This window comes from Bidens hawaiensis, unplaced genomic scaffold, assembly GCF_021521415.1.
Source record: "Bidens hawaiensis isolate Kalapana, Puna unplaced genomic scaffold, B.hawaiensis_p1.1 tig00028513_1, whole genome shotgun sequence".
Lineage (NCBI taxonomy): Eukaryota > Viridiplantae > Streptophyta > Magnoliopsida > Asterales > Asteraceae > Bidens > Bidens hawaiensis.
Genome location: NW_027494667.1, coordinates 75538 through 100511, shown reverse-complemented (window position 1 = coordinate 100511; position 24974 = coordinate 75538). Strand labels below are relative to the sequence as shown.

Sequence of the window (24974 nt, the reverse complement as noted above, 5' to 3'; positions counted from 1 at the left end):
GGTTTCAATCTTTAGGCTCAACCGATTTTATTTGTGTTCGTGAAGACATTCATTTCCTAAATGAACGAACACGAACATAAAATCTCGTTCGGTAAGTGTTGGAAAACTGTTTGTGCACACATTATTCTCAAACGAACATAAACAAAAGCTTGTTCGTGTTGGTTCGGTTGGATTAGAGCTCTGCTAATCTTCATTTGGGCTTGCACCATTGAAGCAAACACTTATTTCAAAGGCCAATTAATACAATATGTATGAAAAGTGAATGGCCCAAACAAAGCCATTTCAATAAGAAAATCAATTGAGATATTGGCTGGCCCCTAGAGTTGTCACAAAGCCACCGGAGATCCCCCAAATCACAAGCCGTGAGAAAATGGTTGGAATGGATTTCAGCTGCGTTTTGGGATCATTATCCGCCGGCAGATTCCCTGAGAAAGACTGTTTGCTTCCCCTCATCTCCAAGCTCTTAGGTTACGCCATCGTCGCCGCCTCAACCACCGTCAAACTCCCACAGGTTCAATTTCTACCTTCAGTTACACATGCTTTTATTGATGTTGGAGGTTTGATTGTGAATTTTTAATCTGTTATTATAACTGCAAGTTATCCCCAATCTGATCTAATGTAATTCAATCTACATAATCACTTTCATTTAAGCTGATTTGAATTTAATTTTCAGATCATGAAAATCATACAACATAAAAGTGTCAGAGGTCTTAGTGTTATGGCTTTTGAAATGGAAGTAGTTGGTTACACCATTGCCTTGGCATACTGTCTTCATAAAGGCCTTCCGTTTTCAGCTTATGGAGAGTTGGCCTTTCTTCTTATCCAAGGTATCTTCACCTCAAAATCACGTAGTAGAAGAAACCCAACACAAGATGTTTATTAATGTTTCTTTGTTGTTGCAGCTATAATTTTGGTTGCAACCATCTATTATTTCTCTCCGCGTGTGGGCAACTCTACTTGGGTCCGTGCGTTGCTGTATCCTACATTGATTTTTTTCTATTATTATTATTATTATTGTGATAATGATGAGAGACTTATGAAAACTCGTGGCCCCCACCAATACTCTGCTAACCTGTGAGAGTGGTGGCTTTCATGGGTTTAAGGCAGGAACAAGTGGAAGCTGCATTCAATCTGCAGAGGGGAATCAAAATTAGATGCCCATGGGTGTCAGTTGTTAATAATCGTTTGGTTTTGATTTTTTCAGTTTTTCAATGTAGGCTTGAAATTTTTGGACTGGAAAAAAAAAGAATATTGGCATACAACTTTTGGCTTACATTTCTTTGTAAATTAATGATTAATTAATTATTATATATTTGGGTTATAAAATATTTAGGTTACACTATATATTAAATTCTTATAAATTACTCAACATTCAAAATAATAAATGGAAATTTATAGATTCTACTTGTTTTTTCGGTTTAAGTTAGAATTTAAACCAAAATAGAACCGGACAATTTAGTGTTTATAAAAACATAAAACCCAAACATCGGCTTTTGTTTGGGTTTGGTTTATTCGTTACTGATCATTTTTTTCTGTTTCATGCACACCCCTCCACTGCGCCCCTTGAAGGCTTGTACGTGAATTCATCTTTCTAGTAAGCATGGCCAATACTCTGGTTACCTGTGAGAGTGAGACGATGTAGCCTTCAAGGGTTAAGGTAGGAAACAAGTGGGAGTTAGATTCAAACATGACAGCTCTGTCAGAGGGGAATAAAAACATGCATTTAACACTGCCTGGCTGGTAAATAGGTCGTTTTGTATGTATACAAACTGCATTCTTTAATCAGATTATTACAGATATTGTGGCCTAGCGCCAACAATTTTAGCTGGGAAAATTGATCCACTTCTTTTTGAAGCTCTATATGTAAGTGGGAAACTATGCTATTTTGGCCCGATATGTTTTCATCAGTGTTTGACTACTTTTACAGGCTTCTTTCATCTTAATTTTGAATTTTGTTAATTTGCGATGAAGAAATTGTTTGTTTCAGGCATCCCAGCATGCAATATTTTTCTTTGCTAGGGTCCCACAGATTTATGAAAATTTTAAAGTAAGTTACTATTTTACGGAACTATCATTTGATCCCTGCTTATTGATACAAATATATTTATATCTTCATACTTATCATGCCATATCTAGGGGTATTCTTGTAATTTGTCTATCATTAAGTGGGAAATTTGACAAATTTGTAGAGTTTGTTGTGTGTTTCCATTGCTTATGTAATAAATGTGTTATGCATGCTAATATTAAAAGACATAATATTTTGTAAACGATTATTTTATGACGTATGCGTTATTGTTGAGCAGAACAGAAGCACAGGGGAACTTAGCTTCATTACTTCATTTATGAATTCTCTTGGCTCTATAGGTGCGTTTTTTTATATTTTTATTCACCTTAACAATGTGTAAATATTAATATATTAGGTGACAATTTTAATCCATCTAAATGTTTTATGCTATTTTACAGTAAGAGTTTTTACTAGCCTACAAGAAAAAGCTCCAACAAGTGGTATGCTTTATAGTAATAATTTTTTTATTTAGTTAAAGTATCTTCATTTTCTGCCTATTGATATCAAATCCTTAATTTTCTTTAAAGTTGTTATGGGTTCGGTTGTTGGGATATTGACAAACGGTGCAATCTTGAGCCAAATCATCATATACAGCAAACCGACAAAGAAAGAGAAGAAGAAAGATTAGAAGATAAACAATGTGACCATCTTTATATGCAATTTCCCCTAAAAAAATCGTTAACGGTTTGCATACAGAATCTCCCTTCGTTTTGATACAATAGTGTTTATTATTGTTATTAGTTTTGTTTTGAAGTAAGTGAATCTTTCAAGATTTTTTACCATGATGTATGCGGTGTTTAGTGTTGCTTATTAAAATGTGTGGATCAACAGTAAATGCATATGAACCAAAGACAACTATATGTAAACAAAGTGAACCAAACTTTTGTGGACTTTGCGACAGGGAGTTTGTTTATTTGTTTATTATTAGATGAGCGAAGATGAACAAGACAGTGTATTCAAAAAGTTAGTTAAACGAATATGATATGTCATGTTCGCTCAGATGCGTTCACGAATGTTCGATAAGGTACTTGCTTATGTTCGTCCATTTAAGTTCGCAAATGTTTGTTCATTCACATTCGTTTGTTTATGTCCAGTTATTAAAGGTTCTTATATGTCCATTTATGCAATTACAAACATAAGCATTTTCCTAACGAGTTCGTTTGTTCAAATAAAATGCTTAACATCAATGCCTCGTTCTGTTCGTTTATAGCACTAAATTCACTGAACTGCCAATAACACAGAATATATACTTTTAATTATAATATAGATACAAAGACAATCAAACTCTCAATTACACAAACAATTTCACACCTTTGAAGCTTGAACACTACCAAACCCTAATCTTGCCTTAAATGACCTTGATCAACCGGTAACACTGCTAGAACCCGAGAATCATTACCAACATTCTCACTTGCATCAAGATTAACCGTTAACGATTCTCGGTTGGCTATCAACCAACCGACACCATCAGAACTCACACCCTTACACTTCTTCACCTTCACCTTCACCAAATTCGGACACCCAACCGCCAAAGCCCTAATCCCATGATCAGACACATTACAACTCTTAATACACAACTTCCTCAAAGCCACACATTTTGCCGCAATACACGCAATCTCCCCATCCCCAACCGCGTCACTCCCACACAACGCCAATCGTTCCAGCTTCCGACACCTTTCACATAACAAACCCAAACCATAACAAGTAACGTCAACACCAATAAGCACAAGCTCTTGAATATTAACACAATTCTTGGCCACGCTAAACAAACCTTCATCACCAATCCGCTTCGTCTTCCACCCGTCTATATGAATCTTCCTCAACAGCTTACAACCCTCAGCTACGTACATCACCCCCTGATCTGAACAATCGGGCGTTTTCAACAGATGCAGAATCTGCAAATTGCGACACTTGGAAACCGCTTCGAGCCCTAAATCGGAAACCTGCAACCTCTCTAAATGGATCTCAACCAATCCATGAACATAAGTAACAACACTTTCCAAAAACTTATCATAATCACCATAACACCTAACAATCCTTAGGGTTTTAAGGTTTTTACAGCCGACTATCAACGGCTCGAAACGCTGTCCGTTGTACAGATCCTTTAAACTAATCATCTTCAGAGACGCTGCTGCTGCACCTGGCTTAATCTCATCCGTTAGATCTCCGATTAACCGTTTGACGGATAACTCTTGGAGGAATTGACAGTTAGCCAGCACGGCGTTCATTCCTTTGGCGCCAAAATGACAGGACCCGAACGAAATCTTCTTCAATCTGTTACAGTTGTTTGTAAAGCTTTGGATGCCGGAATCGGTTAAGTTCCGGCACGACCGGAGTTTGAGGCGGATTAGGTTTTGGCAAGATTGAGAGATGAGGATGAGATCTCCGTCGTCGATGCTGGAGGATCTACGGTCGCATTTGAGGGAGAGTTTGGTGACGGCGTCAAAGCGAGAGAATATGGATTTGACGAGGTCCGATTGGGCGTTTAAGGAAAGGCGGTGACGGGATTGGCCTTCGATTATGAGCCAGTACCGGCAAACGAGGGAGCATCGGTTACGCTCGCTGGGAGACAGGAAGTGGAACACACGCGCTAAACAGGCGTCTGGGAGGTCGGATATTGTGGGTGGAACAACGCCTGACATTGGTGCTCCGCCCAGGGAGATGAGGGTTGGGTTAATTAATTATTGGAGGCTGCCGGTGGGAAATGACTTATAAGAAGGCTAGGAGGAGGATATTTTTGTCTAATACCTTAATATTGAAAACCTACTTAATTTAATTTCAAAAATCCACTTATTTAAAACCCACTTAATTAAAACCTACTTAAATTTTCACTTATCTTTTACAACCACCACCGCCCACCGCCACCACCTTGCCGGAAAAATCTTCAGAAATTTCATCGGAAAATAAAACGCTATGATAAACACAATGAAAAAGACACAATGTAAAAAACACAATGGAAAAAACACTATAAAAATAAAAACATAATGACAAAAACACAATGAAAACACAATTAAATAACACAATGTAAAAAACACGATGCAAAAAAACACTATGAAAAAATAAAACACACTTGTATAACACAATTTTGTAAAACACAATTATGATAAAACACACTTTGTAAAAACCCACGAATTTTTATTTATTTTTATAAATCAATATGTTACTCATATAAAAGATAAAAAAATACTCGTTTTTATGGTGAAATTGTTTTGAAAAAAACATGTCGTATAAAAAAGTTATGGACGTTTTAAAATGATGGGGAATTTGACATGTGCCTTGCATGTGGAGAGAGAAAGTCAACAAATTTGTTATCCCTGTTATGCCCTTACCCTTGTTTTACATTTGATGATCTCTCTAATCTAATCTTAACCATTCAATTCTCAAATGAATGGACAAGATTATTTCCTATCATTCATAAGAAAACTAATCTTTTTATTATAACTCAACCCTAATGCTGCTTATTATTATTGTTATTATTTTTTTAAGTATGGACTTGAAAAAAAGTTGATAGTTTCTTTCTATTGGGTTCTAGAATCGTAATGATTATTTTTTAGAATAAATCAAATTTGATACATTCGTGTTAAATTGGTATTTCATTGAATGATTGAAAAAAATATAAATTTACAAATCAGTAATGTAAGATCAAAATTAATGAATGGACATGATCTTTATATATAAGGTGTGCAAGAACATAATATGATCATACGATAGAAGATAATATCGATTCCAAGATCGAAAGATTGTCATGTAAAGCACGATAGAATCCTATCAGAAGTTAACTCGACTAGATGCGTTAACGTAATTTATTAAAATCAAACAAGAGAACCAATTAAAGCATGTAATTTTTGACACATGTTACAAGAAGGGGCGTTCACGTTAAACCCAAATCGGGTACCAACGACAACCGGTAAGACCGCCGCCGTGGGTTTAATACCCATTTCGGCGTGCCCAAATGTTGTACAGACACCCGATTTTGAGATACGACCGTTCCCATTTTCTTTACCATTGGGCATTGGAAAAAAAAAAGAGAAAAAAAAATTATTTTCCTATTTAACATTCAACAATTTACCTACACAACTCAAAATACACACCTAAGTCTACATATTCTATACCAATCTTCAATCACAATCAAGCAACCAAAAAATCATGAAAGTCAACCAAAAAACCATTCACATACCAGGGGGTTTCGAACACGAGAGGAGCCAGTAGAGGATGTGGTTCCAATGTGTGAGCCGGTTTGAACACTAGGGGGTCCAGTAGAGGACGTGATTCCAACGTGCTAGCCGGTTCGAGCACGAGTTTCCAAGGGTATACACTGCAACTATTGTAACAATTCGACCTTTTCATTTATTGCTTTGATAGCCGTTACTCGGCCCGCTTCTTAGTTCGGGTAATTTAATCAATAAAATAACACAGTTATCGAGTTTATTATTATTATTATTATTATTATTATTATTATTATCTTATTTAATTACATATTATAACTTTGATTTATCTACAAAACCAACCCTAACCTTAATTTTAACTCCTATTGTATCCATACATGAAGTGCAGGGACTAAATTGCAATTTAAACTAAATATTATATCATCTTCCTTAACCAAACCCTAACCCATGATCCAAACCCGTATTCGAATCTAAACTAGTGACCCGTATGATTTCTTGTGCCTTAATTAACAAGTTATAATCAAATTTGATTCTCCAAAATCATTTAGTTACCAAATACGACCTACACCGACATGTTAATTGGAGAATAAGATCAACAATTGATTTCGTTGATCAAAATACACAACCGACGTTTATCAATTCATTATTATACCATATAGGATTGTTAATAATTCATTTAAACGAGTACACACTCCTCTGTAACCCCGCGACCCTAAACCCTAACACAATTGCATCACGACTTGTTTCCAAGACTTGTTTCTGGACTTCCTTTGGCCGCAGGGGTTGTGTTCATCGTTCACATTCAATTCGTAAATGTTAAAGGTAATTGTTATGTGTTTCTGGTTTGCGTTTGACCCACTATAAGTAGCCTTATGATGATTCGACCAAACAAGAAACGATTAAGCCAGTTGTAAATTTTAGGGTTTATATGGTTGGGGACGATGATTGGGGGTGTATAAAAGTTAATGTTTCTACACCATAACCAGGTGAGACACCAACCCAGTTGGCTGGTGCATATTTTGTTGGTTCATGTGAACCGGCTGGAGGCGCGGGATCAATCTTTCCAGCCCGGGTTTTTGGTTGTTTTATTTTTTAATTATGTTTTAATTAATAAAATTGAACATAATTAATATTAATGATTAATAAGTAATATTTTTACGACACCGACCTTTTTAGATTTACGTTTTCTATTTCTTTTTGTTAAATCTATATATGTGCTTATATATATAATATGTTTTAAGTAAAGGTCATAATAAATATAATAAACGTGTTAAACGTGCTTTTAGAAATCTTATTAAGAAAATGTTCGGTATACAATCAAGGATAAATACTTAAAATTAAATATTATGTGTTTTCATATTAAGGATATTTGTTTAAACAAATATAATTGTATTATATTTATTTAAGTATTTTATTTATAAGTATATTTTATGTATATTTAAATTATATTATTTATATAATATAATCTTAAATCTTGTTAAATAAAAGTGATTTTTACAAATAATAATAATAATAAATTAAATAATAAGTATTTTCACAAACACACCCGATCATCATCGAAACCCAAATTCCTATCAAGTTATAGAATCCATCTTTAAGTTTATAAAATTCATATTTATTTCCCGCTATCATTCTTAACTAGGGTTCCTTGTTGGTAATTCTCGAAGAGCATAACGTTTTATCTTCTTATTAACTCATTTACCCTTTTTGCTTACTTGATAAGGTGAGTAAGTCACTCCCCTTTTTACGTATGTTCAACTTTTTGGGGACATATACGTATCGTATCATATTTACTTATTATCTAGTATTCACATTAGCAAACTGTTTAATCATGTGTGCATATCAATTAAATACCTAATTTGCTACATGTCTAATGTCACACCCAACCTAAGGCGGAAATGTCTGGGCGTGAGCTGATTGCTCACAGCTTTCAAGGTACTATCATGCAATATTAAAGGTGACAATATCTATAACAATTAATTAAATATTCAAATAAATCAAATACAAAAAGTACATAATCCATAAAATACAACAAATCAAATTTATATTTCTAATGATCTTGATTAAAATTCTTCTAACGTAAGTTTATCACTAAGTCTTTACCAACTTACATTCAATTCATACGATAACTTGCATATGCGTATAAAATTGTAACGATTCCGACGAAACCAGGTATACCCTAACCGGTAGACAATAGTTACGTTATATTTAATGTCGGGTACATGAATTACCATAGTAATTATACGAGAATACATGGTTCACTGTATTGATTGTACGTGAATATATAATTCATCGTATTGATTATGCGATTAATCGATCGATAGTTATTGAAACCCGAATGAATCGAGGATTCAATTATAGACGATATCTATAATATTTAGTGATTTTACGAAGCATTAATGCTTCGGGATAAGTAAAGTACGGCACAGAAAAAGAATTTCGATTTAATGGTACGTCGGTGCGTTAAACGAAACCTTCAATACCAAACCGAGCAAGAGACGATCGATCAAGCCGAAAAAGATGCGCAATTATTAATAATATGATGTTTTAAGTTAATAGATGCCATGGTTTAAGTTTTTAAAGTTTTTAAAGTGGTTTTATATAAATTTCATTTTTAAGCCGAAAACGACCGTTTTAGCCTCGTTTTAAGCCGAATTAAACATTTAACCGAAAAACGAACTGAACCAGATTATTCAAAACATTATCCGGATTTCTGAAATCCAAATGAGTGGCTAGAATTGGAGAAGTGGGTCCCACCCACCTCACCTTATTCCGATCGGACCCAAAGGGGTTTATACCCCATTCCTTTTATTTTTTCTATCAACCATTTGCATCATCCTTCAATTCTCTCCACAAGATCATCTAAAAACCCGAGTTTTTAGCAAGAAAACCGAGGTAAAAAGTCGAGTTATTTACGTTTCCATCTTCGTTTCTTGAGTTTGTTTGCAAGAAAATGAGGTTTCAAAGATGAAAACCGATTCTTGCATGATCAAGTGATGTATACGGGTTATACAAGAGATCTTGGTCCAAGAAAGGAGTTAAACGAACCAAAAACGAATTTGTACGGTTTAAACTTTAGTTTTGAAACAATAACCGAAACTATAGTGTAAGAGGCTTGATTGTGAGTGTAACTTGCTTGGTATTGTGGTATGTTGGTTGTAGGCTCTGTGTTTAGTGGTAGATAAGGCGGAAAGACGAGTTTGTAGCTTGTAGTGGCGGAAAACAAAAGGTATATTCGGTTTATGTTCGGTTATGAGTTTTTGGACAGATTGTGAACAGTTTAGAGTTAGGTCATGAAATTTTACAGAGGTGTTAAATACATGAAAATATGAGTTCTGTGAAATTTTGGTAATTTTTGGACAAAGGATGAATATTTGGTGAATTTAATGCTCGGTTTTGGCTAAAAATGGTGAAAAATAGTTAAATATCATGAAAAATTCTGGAAAATTCCAGATAAGCTTTTTATAACATGTATAAGTCACACACAAAATTTTAGGTCAGTTGGAGAAGTCTTAGTAGGCTTTTCGGTTAAACGAGTTCTAGGGTTTTCTAGCTCGGTTTTAGTGAAAATGGCATGTAAAAATAGATTTTGGTTCTGGAAAAATTACAGGGGACAATGTGGATGGTAGGGGTCATCCAGGAAAAATTTGGGATTTTTCTAAGTTCGTTTGGTATTTACGACATATTTAGTGTTTAAATGGTGTTTAAAAATAGATAAATAAATTTTAAATATAAAAATTAATTCTAGAAATATTTTTATAAAATTCCCCACTGTCAAAAAGTGATTTGTGCAAAATTTCAAGATCCGAGACTAAACGGATAATTATTTGTGCTAAAAAGAAAATAAAAACAAACTTTTAAGGCTTAAAACGCGTAAACCGGTAAAGTTCGCCTAAGCGAGCTGACTGGTGTATAAAAACCCTAAAAATGTACTATTTTCATATAACTAAGTTAAACAAGTAAAAATAAATCATCCGAAAATAATTCGGATGATTTGAGTAATTTTAACCGATTTAACAGTTTCCGGTACGCTAAAGACGGAAACGGGTCCCGCGGCCAATCGGGGCTTCTAAACCGAGCTCTAATTTCACAACTTTAATTAAATTATCAGTCAACCACTATTTTCGGGTCGTGTGTGACCAAACTCAATTTTGGAACGTAAAAACGGATAACCGTGCTAGGCACGCAAAACGGGGAAAACGATCTAATAGTAAATTTGACTACTGAACTCTAAACGATATCACAATCTGAGTCCGGAGAAGTGGTTCTGGGTTAACATTGCCCCCGGAACGGGTACGGTACTGGGTTAACAGTGTCCCCAGATGTACCGGTTGATACGGTTAAGGATTATATAAACAATAATCGTATAATAACGATCGTAGGGATCATAATACAGATTGGACGTGTTAACTGATAATGATTGTTGTTACCTGCTTGCATGTGCTAAGGTGAGTTTCACGAGCCCCTTTTTTCTGAATTGTTTTTAAATATTTTCCCGGGGCGGAAGCATGTTACTATTGAAATGTTTAAGTACATACTGAACACATGGATTTGCGTGTATTTATATATGTTTTATTGTACGGGAATCGTACGGAAATGTACTAAGATGGTAATTGTCTGAGTTGCTAACATTCTAAGGCCCCGGAACACGAGTGATTAACTGAAAGCCGGTAGAGTGTGAATAGTACTATTGGTCTGACAAACCCAACTGGTCCGGCATGGATTTGCTGATGTTTCCCAGCCAGTTGCACATGTCTATTTTGTTGTTATTTATTTTGCTATGTAATGTTAGACATAGCGGTTTGGGGCAGGTTCGTGGGCGGAGTATGCCACGGGGTTGTGTGTGGATAGTCAGAGGTTTCACTTGTGGGCTCAGCATAATTACATCGATAATATTATATTTTGATATTGATTTATCATGGTTTACTCGAATTGTGAAACTCACCAACTATTCGTAGTTGACCCGTTTTCTCACATGCTTTTCAGGTACGATTAAGATGAAGTGATTGCTTACGTGCTAAGTGCTTGATGTGTGTAAGATTTGCGTGCAGGATGTTATAATACGTTATATTAAATAGAATTATGTATCGTACTGTATGATGTGTGTATCACATAGACGGTAATGAAATATGAGATAATGTAATTTGAAGTATATTAATGTATTCAGTTTTCTTTATAAACAATGTGGTTGATATCAGAGGTGTCTGTGGCGCCCCGGTTACGTTTCCGCTGCGGTTACGGGGTGTTACAGAAATTGGTATCAGAGCCATTGGTTATAAAGAATTAGGATGTCTTTAAAAGAAACCTAAAATATAACCAGTAGCTCAAGTATTATAGGATCTGAATATCAACTAATAATTTATAGTGACGAGATCTGGATGAACTTGGATGGACAAGTGAGTTATTATGGTCCGGAACATAATAACAGACTTGTTCGCACGAGGGAATTCATGGGAAGTCACGGGGAACATTAATAGGTAAAAATGGCAACATATGTGTAAAGTATATAATATTATTTATGCGTGCTAATGTGTATATATATATGTATATATCTTGTGGGTACATGTATTGAGAAATAGGACCCAGATAAGGAACCGGGGGATGAAATAATAAAAGTACCGAGGATGCTGAAATTTCTAGAGCATCGGTTGATGATAAGTCTGACTTATCGGGCCATAGTTATGATAGTACCAAGTTAGATCTCCCGTTTGACATTAACCAGAAATATCTAGTAACTGTCACTCCCAACCAAAATTGATAAATCCCTTACCCTACCAACACCGGTACCGTATATTCTAATAACCCCCTATGTTCACCCGAACCGCCGACCCTCACGTACGGACGGACCTGTACCTGAACCCATTCTTATTCCATTAAGGTAAAAAATAAATAAATAAATAAATTTGATAATAAGTGAGCAGATAAAAATAATATATAGAAATATATAAGTGTATTTCTCACTCTCAAACATATGAGACATGCCACCTCCGGATCGAGAATTACCGATTTTAGCGAACCTAGAACGCCTGAGGACATTGACTGAGCAAGTGATAGAGTTTCCCATAATAGTAATTGACAATATTTGAAGGCAACATGGGTTGCGCGATTACCTTGAACCTTGCAACTCCCTATGTTATCCTTACATCCGTTAGATGCCTATACCCATGTATACTCGAATACAATGATTACCCATACACAAAGAGGCGTTGGAATTATTATAGCATAGTTGGTTGTTCGTTCATAGGGGTATACCGTGTATGCCGGTTATACAAATAGACACGGATACTATAACTCCGTGGTACGTAATCGTTTGGTACTCACAGTGAGCATGTATCGGTTATGCTGACATGCAGAAGGATATTGAAATCAAGCATATTAAACATTAATCTTTGTTGAGAAAGATCTATATGTCAGTTGGTGACAAGAGTTATGAAACATATTTAAACGTTAACCGACGTCAGGTTAAGTCCATATGTTATTATATTTGTGGGACATATATACTAGATGCTGGTATGTGTAATATGTACGATAATATTTGGTGTGTATGTGTACCTGCTGTTATGATTGAGCTGGTAACGAGTTATACGGTGAGATTAGTATTGATTACTGCGTACAGGATGGGTACGGCAGAATGACATAAAAAGAGTAACTCCAATGATGGAGATTGATATGATTCAGTTGATTGCTCAAAGATAGCAGATGATGATACCGAATGTTGTATCACAGATCACTGCTAGTGTTGATGCAAATGTGATCGCAGAATTATAGATCGAGCAATCACATGAATACGAATATTTCAATTCTTAGTGGTATTACTAAGAGTGATAATGTCCCACCGAATACTATTATGACTACAAGTATTAGTTATAAACTAAACATGAATAGTAGTCGTAATGAATTAGATCCGGTATGAAGGATATGTTTGTTGTTTGTGTTAAGGAAATTATTAATAGTTTACTGATGGTAAAGGGAGGAATAGATTAGCGAGTGGATAGAAAAGATCGAAATGGTTAAGGGTATTGGTAAGAGTCTAGAACATTGTGTAGTGAAATATGCTACAGATATGTTAGTAGATTATGTTGTATCGTGATGGAACACGATGGTACAAAATTATAGTTAGAAAATTATTACTCAGATGATATGGTCAGAATTTAAAATTCTTGTGCTAGAGCACTTTTATTCGAGTAATTAAGTTCAGAGATTAGAAACTGAGCTTTGGAAGATAGAAATGTTGTGTGCTGATCACTTAGAACACGCTAATTGTTTGAAGAAATTGTCATGTCTGGTAACATGACTAATTACTCTTGAAACTAAGCGAAGTGAGCGCTACATTAGGGACTAACTCCATTGATAAGGAGTATAGTCAATCCTGTAAAATATACAACCTTTGGAAGGGTTGTGTCACAAGCCAACATTGATATATTTGACTCTATGGGAAGCGAACTGGGAGGACGTTAGGTGAGACGTCGAGTGTCAAAGAAGAGAAATGATAAAGGTATAGTGCAAGATAGGCTTTTGAATAAGTAGGTATGTCATACAACCCAGAATTATACTAAGACTAGTTCTGGTGTGAAAACATGAACCGCATGAAGGGTCCTTCCCTAAATGTGGAAAATATGGTTATTGGCAGGAAGAAGAATGTCGAGTGATAGTAGGCCACAGGTGTGGTAAAGATGGACGTAATGCCCCAATTGTAGAACCAATTGAAGCCATGTGAACCGGCAACCCCAACCCATTCGTGTACAACCACTCCGAACCCAACAGCTTCAATAACAATCCATCCAAAGAAATCAAATTATGCCAAACAGTTGTACTCGCTATGAATGTGGCAGTACAGAACGTTTCAAGAGAAATTGCCCAAAGTTGAACCAAGGTGTCGTTGGAAGACGAACCTCATGACAAGCATCAACCTCTGATCAAGCAAGGAGCCGTGCTTTTGTGAGTAATTCGAATAAAGCACGTCATGATCCAAAGGTGGTATTAAGTATGTTGTAGTTTTAAATCAATAGGCTTCAGTGATATTTTTACGGACGCCGATAGAAGATAGTTCCTGTTAACCTCCTACCATTCGGAAAGATACCGATTAGTGAAACTATAGAACCCTATACTGTAGAATCGCTAACGGTAAATCCCTAATGGTTAACTAAATTGTTCGGAATTGTCCTATTATTCTGAACGATTAACCTTTCCTTATTGACCTACGACCAGTAAAGTTAAGAAGTTTTGACGTAATAGTTAACATGGATTGGCAAACTCAACATGAAGCTGAAATCAAATATGAAAAGAAGATGATTAGAAGCTCTCTTTCGGACGATGAAGCGATTAGATACAGAGAAAAGTGTACGATTTAAAAGAAAACATATAGATGATATCTCGGTGGTACGCGAATTTCCACAAGTTTTCCCAGAAGAACTTCTTGGATTACCGCCAACCCGACAGGTCGAATTCAGTATCGATCTAATACCAGGAGCATATCCTATTGCCAAAGTATCTTACCGACTTGCACCAACTGAAATGCAAGAATTATTGGATAAGGTTTTATACGACTTAGTTAGTCACCATGGGGTGCACCGGTGTCATTTGGGAAATGAAGGACGGAAGTGTTAGGATATGTATTGATTAGGGAGAATTGAATAAAGTGACGATCAAGAATAGGTATTCACTTCTTCGAAGTAACTGACCTGTTTAACCAACTGCAAGGGACGATTTATTTTTAGAAAATTGATCTTAGATATAGTTATCACCAAATGAAAAAAAAAATCCAAGAGGAGGACGTCGCAACAACAGCGTTTCGGACTCGATACGGCCATCATGAATTCTTAGTTATGCCTTTCGGACTAACAAATTCGCAGGCAGTGTTCATGGACCTCATGAATCGAGTCTGTAAACCCTACCTCGACAAATTCGTCATCGTGTTTATTGACGATATTTTGATCTACTCGAAAAGTAAAGAAGAGCACGAGCAACACTTAAGAATAATTTTAGAGCTTCTGAATAACGAATCTAAAACTAGATAAAAATTCGGGACATGAATGATCGGGTATGTTCTTACGAAAATTATATGTTACTTTAGCTTGTCACACCCCGACTTAGGGCCTAGGCGTGTGACCAATAGTTGGTACCTGTTTTGTAAATACGTCAGAGTTGCGGGTTTTATTTTAGCGGAAGTATTTAATTAAATGTTATTATATTGAAAACTTGGGTTTAAATACCTGTTTGATATTTCAAATACATTTCTTTATAAAACATAACTCTTTATAATATTTTGAAATAAAATATCTGAGCCACCAGATAGCATCTAATGACTACATCTCCAATCTTCTATCCCGTCTTGCTTGTCTGTACTAACCTTTCTGTTTTCCTGTAAAATGGTTAGAAAATACGTCAGCACACAGCTGGTGAATGACGCTGACTCTTAAAAATCTTTTCAATACCTTTGTGAAACCAACAATAATACCTTTGTAACTACTCATTAGGCACCCAACTAAATTGGGATCAAATTACCTTAAGTACCATGTACAATTAATTATATACACAATCTCATTTCTCTGAACAGTCCCATAGACTTCCAGAGGCATGTTGATGATATGCATGGCCTCGGGGAAATGCCGAGTCACCATGTATGAATGGATCCAGACACATGTATACTCTTAATCAGAGTGTCTGTTTCTTATTATTGTAACACAAGGTTTTAAGGATTCGTAAATCCTATGCAAACATTCTGACACTAAAAGAGTTTGTAAAAGGTTTAGGGGCGTATTCACCTTTAGTCTGTTTATAATCAGTTTCTGATACTGATTCCTGTTTTCTGATTCTGCTTCTTGTTTTGTTACCTCGGACCTATAGTACGAGAATAACCTTTTGTATAAATAACTAGATTATCGATCTAGCTTCAGACCTTTAGTCTGTTTTGTATAGCTTTAACCTTGATAAAAACATTTGTTTATATAAAGCATTTGGACCTTTAGTCCTCTTGTTTATTTACCAATTATATACCACGTTTCTTCTTCAGGAAGAAACGTCTATACTGAGTTTCTTCTTCAAGAAGAAACATTAATTTAGCTATACTCTTTGAATATTATATTTCTTAATAATAAAGAAATATAATTTTGAGTATACCCTTTATATGTTTATGCTTACGTTTCTTAATCAAGAAGAAACTATATATTGACTATAACCTTTGCTAAAGAAAAGTTATTTAATTCTTAATTGTAGTCAAGGTTCGGACTATACCTCCGACTATGGTCTAAGCCATTTATAATAATAAAATAATAACTTAGGCAGAACCCCTACCACGCACGGGTATTCAGAGTTAGATATTCCTAATTTTATTCGGGCAACACTTCTACTCTATATGCACGTTTATCGAGGCATTTTTGATCCACCTTTCTTGGAACGCAAATCGAGACGATGTTCAGATGTCGCCGGGCCGTGCACATACTTCGAGGAAGAATGCCGAGCTACTTTTGGTTGGAACGCACTTCGAGGAAAACATCGGGTATTTGGCACGGATTAAGAGGTGATTACTGTTGGGTAGGTGGCACGCAAAACGGTGCTTGTCACGTAAAACGAGGTAGAGAGAGTGGAAAAGGTGCATGGGGAATGAGCCGTGACCCCTCATATTTATAGCTAATTTCAGGTCCCATCGCGATACGCGATGGGCTCCTCTCTGACTGCGTCGCGTATCACGACCCCTACTTTTCTGAGATCACGCCAAGTGTCGCCACGTGGCCTGACACATCTGCCAAGTGCAAAGTGCGCCATCAAAGCGCCACAATGCGCCCAACGCCCTTCGCCGTCGCCGTCGCCATCGCCATCGCCATCACCATCATCCTCGCCCGAGCCGGAGCCCGAGAACGTGCGCGTGCGCGTCGGGTGCTACGCACCATCCGCTAGGACCACTTGGTGCATGCTTGGCATAAAAGAATATTACTATGAAAAGTCTCTTTCTTATAAAGAGCTTCCATTTTTTTACCACTTTCCATGTGAGATGAGATTTATATTCCTTATTTATATCTAAGTAAAGTGCTTCCACTTTCTTACATCTTTCCATGTGGGATGGAGTTTCCTTTCCCATTTTCTTAATATGGGATGAACTTATACATGGAATATTTTATTTCCTTTATTTCTTTTTCTTTTCCTTATTTTAAAATTTTCTCATTACTTATCTTGAGAATATTTTTGATCCTTCAACTTTAATAATTTGTCAAATTTGGACCGAAATTTTGGGGATGTTACATCCTCCCCACCTTGGAATGAATCTCATCCTCGAGATTCGTTGGTTTAAGAGTGAATGGTTCTTTCTTTTTCGATTGCTGATTAGATTCTATCTAATCTAGTTTTTGTTGTTACATTCTGTATGCGAAATAACTAGGGTCTTTATTTTGTTGCTAACTTACATCCTTAAATGATGTAACCAGTTAATAGTTTAGAATATCATTAGTAATTATAAATTGATAAACACAGTGATCAGTTGTGTTTAACTATTTACCTTACCGTTTTGTATTCTAAACATTTACTGATGTTAACTACACTGTTATTTGGATTCAGTCTATCGAATCTATTCCACTAAGTTGTTGTTTGGGTTCAGTCTGTCGAATCTATTCCACTAAGTTGTTGTTTAGATTCAGTCTATCGAATCCATTCCCTTCCTCGATCCTGATCATTGATGTTCTCTATATTCTAACAGTACTCCTGTACTTTGACTTTAATCACATTTGCTATACTTAGCGATTGTATTTCTTGAATATTTTCGAACTCTTTTTCTTTGAATTTTTGGTCAACCTATCGGGTAGGTAGTATAATATTCCATTGATTGTATTTCTTGAACGAATTCCTTTCGATAATATACTGTCCTTGTATATTTAGATATTTTCTAACGTTTTGATTTATCATCTTCCTAGATGATAAGTTAAAGCATTTTTTTTTGTTCTAAGTTTCAGATAAACTTTTCAACATTTGAATCTCTTGATTGTTCTTTAGAGGTAATGAATATAAGCATACTGTGTATTAACACGACCTATATGCTAATATTTCATTATAACTTAGGGATTTAAATACCCTTCTTTGATTACAAAACTTCTCGTTTGAAAACGAGTTACAATTGATATACAAAAGTTAACTAAGCTATCTGACATTTCTTTGATATGATCTTGTCATTCATTAGTCTTGACTAGCTTTTCTTTTCAGGCATTCAGTCTTAAAGTGGCCCGTTTCTCCACATGTAAAACATACTCCTAACTTCTTACGACATTCTTCTATTTTGTGTCCTGCTCTCTTGCAGTATGCATAATTGTTTGTATTTTCTAGTCGACACTTTCCAATATGTTTTCTTCCACAAGTGTTACATGCTGACTTGGGAGCCTTTTCTTCTTTCTCTAATTTCTCGGAATCTTTAGGTTTCTTAGTTTCTTTGTCATTTTTCTTTTCTTCTTCTTGATTTCTTTATCATACTATTGATTAAGTATCCGGCCAATTCCATAGCTGAATCAACTGTTTCTGGCATAATGGATCGTACCAAGTCTCTTATTTCTCTTGGTAGTCCATATATGTAACGAGTTACTTTATTATATTCCGGAGTTACTAAATGTGGAACCAGTCGGCAGTATTCTAGGAATTTAGTGTTATATTCCCTAAGATTTGTGCCAACAACCTTGTGATTCCATAACTCAGTTTGAATTCGATCCATCTCATGAGTTGGGCAAAATTTCTTTAATATAAGACATTTGAATGTTTCTCAACTTAAATTATACATTGTTTCTTGACCCTTGTTTTGAATCAGGGTGTTCCACCATTCAAGAGCTTCTCCCTTGAACATTTATGATGAATACTGGATAGCTTCCTCACCAGTGCATTTGCTTATAGTGACGATTGATTCTTGTTCTTCTAGCCATCTCATAGCGGCTATACCATCCGAGTCTCCATGAAATTCTTTATGATTGTAAACTTTAAAATTCTTAAAGTTACATCCTTTTTGGACTTTTCGTTTCTTGTTCCTTGGATTATTATCAGCTGTAGAACTATCATAAGCTTCTTCCTCTTTTGAACGAACAGACTTACTTCGACTTCTCTTGTTAGATTTTGGTTGACTTTGACTTGTAGAAATGTCCTTGATTGCGTCAAGGACTGGATTCATAGCTTCCTTAATCATCTTTTAAATTTTATCTATATATTGGGCGGGAATTTCATTATCTTTATTATTAATGTTTTCTTCATTTCCAGATTTCTTAGGAGGACTGTTGTGAGAGTTTGCACTTTCTTCTCTTGACATACTACAATAAAATTTTAAAAGATAAGTCGAAGAGTTCAAAACATATCTTTTATTCATCTTATTATAGTTACAAGAGTGCATATTATTTGTTACAGTTATACTCTCTACGGTTACTAAGGTTCTATTTCTTCCAGCGAATGATTAATTTCTTAATCTTGTTATCTTTCTTGATATTTTTGCTATCCTCTTTTTCTTTTTCTTCCACCTCCATTTCTTTCATTGTTTCTTCATTTTGAGTGCAAACAAATTAAGGATCTTGAGTTGCCGGAAAATTAAAATATTCTTGTCCCTGAGGATATTCTTCCGGATAAGTCATTACTTCTTTTTCCTTTGGCATCATTGGTTTCTTGGATCTACTTGATCCTGCTCCATACGTGTTTTGATTTGAAATTATCGGAGCTAGCGGAATGTCAGAATCATATGAATCTAAATCTTCCTCCATTTTTGTTTGGCATGTACTTTTATCGCTAGATATAGGAATTGGGAGAAAAGACGTTCCCATAAATCCTTTTCCTTTACCAGATCGAGGCTGACATGATCCTTGGCTAGATTGATAATCGGACATCTGTGCGAGGTTAGTTTTAAGGATAGGGAGACGCTCCTATCTTATTTGTATTTGTTCATATCTTATCCGTATCAATTTTGAATAATTTCTTGATACTTTTCAACTAAGTATTTATTTGAATCAGTATTTGTATAATAAGTTTTTCAAAACTTATCCTTAATCAAAGCCTAGGTATAATTAAATACCTAATTCGCTAAGATTGATGGCTCTGATACCAACCTGTCACACCCCGACTTAGGGCCTAGGCGTGTGACCAATAGTTGGTACCTGTTTTGTAAATACATCAGAGTTGCGGGTTTTATTTTTGTGGAAGTCTTTAATTAAATGTTATTATATTGAAAACTTGGGTTTAAATACCCGTTTGATATTTCAAATAAATTTCTTTAGAAAACATAACTCTTTATAATATTTTGAAATAAAATATCTGAGCCACCAGATAGCATCTAATGACTATATCTCCAATCTTCTTTCCCGTCTTGCTTGTCTGTTCTAACCTTTCCGTTTTCTTGTAAAATGGTTAGAAAATACGTCAGCACACAGTTGGTGAATGACGCCGACTCTTAAAAATCTTTTCAATACCTTTGTGAAACCAACAATAATACCTTTGTGACTACTCATTAGGCACCCAACTAAATTGGGATCAAATTACCCTAAGTACTATGTACAATTAATTATATACAAAATATCATTTCTCTGAACAGTCCCGTAGACTTCCAGAGGCATGTTGATGATATTCATGGCCTTGGGGAAATGCCGAGTCACCATGTATGAATGGATCCAGACACATGTATACTCTTAATCAGAGTGTCCGTTTCTTATTATTGCAACACAAGGTTTTAAGGATTCGTAAATCCTATGCAAACATTCTGACTCTAAAAGAGTTTGTAAAAGGTTTAGGGGCGTATTCACCTTTTCTGTTTATAATCAGTTTCTGATACTGATTTCTGTTTCTGATTCTGCTTCTTGTTTTGTTACCTCGGACCTATAGCACGAGAATAATCTTTTGTATAAATAACTAGTTCATTGATCTAGCTTCAGACCTTTAGCCTGTTTTGTATAGCATTAACATTGATAAAAATATTTGTTTATATAAAGCATTTGGACCTTTAGTCCTCTTGTTTATTTACCAATTATATACTACGTTTCTTCTTTAGGAAGAAACGTCTATACTGAGTTTCTTCTTCAAGAAGAAACATTAATTTAGCTATACTCTTTGAATATTATATTTCTTTATAATAAAGAAATATTATTTTGATTATACCCTTTATATGTTTATGCTTACGTTTCTTAATCAAGAAGAAACTATATTTTGACTATAACCTTTGCTTAAGAAAATTTATATAATTCTTAATTGTAATCAAGGTTCGGACTATACCTCCGACTATGGTCTAAGCCATTTATAATAATAAAATAATAACTTAGGCAGAACCCCTACCTCGCACGGGTATTCGGAGTTAGATATTCCTAAGTTTATACGGGCAACACTTCTACTCTATATGCACGTTTATCGAGACATTCTTGATCCACATTTCTTGGCACACAAATTGAGACGATGTTCAGATGTCGCCAGGCCGTGCATGTACTTCGAGGCAGAATGTCGGGCTACTTTTGGTTGGCACGCTCTTCGAGGAAAACACCGTGTATTTGGCACAGATTACGAGGTGATGACTGTCGGGTCGGTGGCACGCAAAACGGTGCTTGTCACGTGAAACGAGGTAGAGAGAGTGTAATTCTAGAGAGAGAGAGAGAGAGAGTGGAAAAGGTGTGTGGGGAATGAGCCGTGACCCCTCATATTTATAGCTGATTTCTGGTCCCATCGCGATACGTGATATGTTGTAAAACACACTTACTTTCGTATCTTTTTATCATGTTTTAATTGCTTAATAGTATATTAAATATGAGTTATGGCTTATTTTTGCATGATCTTACAAAGATTGATGATTAATTGTAGGATATGAGTTTTAAGGAAGAAAAGTGTCAAGTTTGAAGACTCTAGGGGCCTTTTTGATCAATTTTGAAGACTACAACTCAAGACCCGACCCAAGCCCACAAGATCCAAGCCTTTTATGCATAATATATTAAGTTATAAGAACTCTAACCAGCCCAAAATCCCGAAATCAGCAGCCCCATAGTTCCAACCGCAATCTGCAGCCAAGAAAAGAAAAGAAAAAAGGGTTTTGGAAGCTAGTGGCGGCTAGAGGACGAAGGAGATTGTTAAGGACAACTTGGTACAACAGCTAGGGTTCATCTTCATCAATAAACTCAGCCATATACTTGAGTATTACATCCATAAACTTTGTTCTTTTGTTCAAGATTCATAACTAGTTGATTTGATCTTTAAACTTGATTTCTTTTTAAATTGAATTGAAGATTGACTTGTGCTTGATTGATATTGATTCTTGAATGAGTTTAATTATGTTTATGTTGAGTTTTATGATGTTTAAATTAAGTATATGCTGCTGTCCAAAAATCATATTAGGCTAAACTTGTTAGTTCTACCTAGGTTAGATGAATATTGTTAGGTTTTAGTGAGTTTTATGGATTGTTGATCATCATGACTTGATTTGTTAATGAAAGTTTGGTTTAATATTGAATTAGGTTGTGTTTATTGGCTGTGATTTTGTTAATTATACTCATATACCTCTTGCTTAGATTGATTGAATCAGTTTTGATTGATTTTAGCTTGTTTGAACTCTTTATTTGGTGTTTAGAGATTGTTTGCGGGAAGTACAACCGTAGGGTTTAAGTGGGTGTGTTAATTTATTAGATTCAACGGGTAGGCCCCTTCTTAGAGACCGAGAGGTAATAGGAAGTAAAGTCGTCTCATAGCTTTTGCTTGTTAGGATTAGGATCGCACGAGAGTGGGTTCAGTTCTTGTCGGGTTTGGGGTGAGCAATTAGTTGATCTAGTTTAAGTTAAACCAAATTGTTCCTCTATCCTTGGTTGCGTAGTATTCGTTTCCATTAGGGTAGTGTGTCGGTGAGTCCGAGAGGAGAGTCGGCATTAGAACACTTTAACAATTCGTTTCCCGGTTTGTTTTTAAAATCAATTAAGTTTAAGTTAGAGTTTGTTGGTGAGACCGAGAGGTGATCTAGCTTTCTTGAGTGAACCTTAGTTGTGTCATCCTTAGAAACCGGTGTCGTGAGATTCTTCAATCCATTAGCTTATTATACCTTCAATATGATTCTTACCTAGGTAGACGTTTTCTCCAATTGCAGTAAAGTCTATAAGTTTAATCAAGTGTTTAGTTAAGTTAAGTTAAGTTTAGTTGATTAATTTAGTTAAAGTAAGTTAGGTCAAGTAGTTAATTATTAAAAATCATTTAAATATTCTTAGGTGAGTCTTGGTTAGGGTTAATTATTAAAAACGTTTTCACGTGTCCTTGTGTTCGATACTCGGACTTCCTTAGTTCTATACTATTACTGATCGGTACACTTGCCGGTTTTGTGTGGTTTTTTTAGGAGTCTTGTTTTATAAATTTAAAGCTTAGTTGTGAGTTACTTAGAAAGAGCAACATTAGACACACATCAATACGCGATGGGCTCCTCTCTGACTGCGTCGCGTATCGCGACGCCCACTTTTCTGAGATCACGCCACGTGTCGCCACATGGCCTGACACATCTACCACGTGGACTGACACGTCTGCCACGTGTCCTGACATGTCTGCCACATGTCCTGTCATGCTGCCACGTGTCACCCGGACGTGACACGTGTCCCCGAGTCATCACAGACCATCGCGATATGCGATGGCCGTGTTCTTGGACTCATCGCGTAGCGCGATGGGTCCCTGAATACTATGTTTCATTTTGGTCCCTTTTCTTTTGGTAGCTTGTCACATCTGGGTCTAACTCTCGTTGTCCAAAAATACTAAGGCGGCTCTCAAAGCGGCTCGCGGCGATGCGAGCGTGCGAAGTGCGCCATCAAAGCGCCACATTGCCCCCAACGCCCTTCGCCGTCGCCGTCGCCATCGCCATCGTCCTCGTCCGAGCCCGTGCGCGTGCGCGTTGGGTGCTACGCACCCTCCGTTTGGACAACTTGGTGCATGCTTGGCATAAAAGAATATTACTATGGAAAGTCTCTTCCTTATAAAGAGCTTCCATTTCTTTACCACTTTCCATGCGTGATGAGATTTATATTCCTTATTTATATCCAAGTAAATTGCTTCCACTTTCTTACATTCTTTCATGTGGGATGGAGTTTCCTATCCCATTTTCTTAATATGTGATGAACTTATATATGGAATATTTTATTTCCTTTATTTCCTTATTTTGAAATTTTCTCATTACTTATCTTGAGAATATTTTGATCCTTCAACTTTAATAATTTGTCAAAGTTGGACCGAAATTTTGGGGATGTTACATAACTTATTAGAAATTTTATTATCAAAGTTTTATCGGAAATAATATGATTTAATTATACAAAATACATAAAAATACTTACTAATTGTTTATAAAAACTTTATAGTTTATATAATGAGATTTGTTTTATGTTTATTTTAAACTAAAAATACGTTTAATGTGTTTATATATATATATATATATATTCTTATTATTAATAAAGATTTCTTTTTAATTTAGTATTGTAAATAATAGATAATAAATAATAAGTAATATTATTTATATAAAAATATGATCCTTTATAAAATACTTGTAAATATAATTTAACATGTTAATTTAACGAGATTAAATTATGTATTTTGAATTAAAACCTTATTAATATATTTATTAAAAAAAATTTAACAATTTTAACAACTATTATATATATACACACACACATATATATATATGGTTTAACCAAGGTTCAGAAAAGTGATTAGTTAATGTGTCAGTTTAAGATAAAAATACTGATTTATTTATGATTTTATAATAGTTATAATATTAGTTTATGAAATTTATATGAATAATAAAC

General features: G+C 35.4%; 1 protein-coding gene and 1 pseudogene across 1 annotated transcript; one reads left to right on the top strand and one right to left on the bottom strand.

The window, feature by feature from the left end:
* Nucleotides 1-370: 370 nt before the first annotated feature.
* Nucleotides 371-2965, top strand: LOC143577338 (mannose-P-dolichol utilization defect 1 protein homolog 2-like). The gene is made up of 8 exons (XM_077061193.1): nucleotides 371-511; nucleotides 674-827; nucleotides 903-975; nucleotides 1797-1863; nucleotides 1988-2047; nucleotides 2304-2364; nucleotides 2464-2505; nucleotides 2593-2965. Exons 1-8 carry the CDS (start codon nucleotides 371-373, stop codon nucleotides 2691-2693), a joined length of 699 nt encoding a protein of 232 aa, XP_076917308.1. The 3' UTR covers nucleotides 2694-2965.
* Nucleotides 2966-3350: 385 nt separating this feature from the next.
* LOC143577337 (F-box protein SKIP2 pseudogene) lies at nucleotides 3351-4714 on the bottom strand (annotated as a pseudogene).
* Between the last annotated feature and the right edge of the window lie 20260 nt (nucleotides 4715-24974).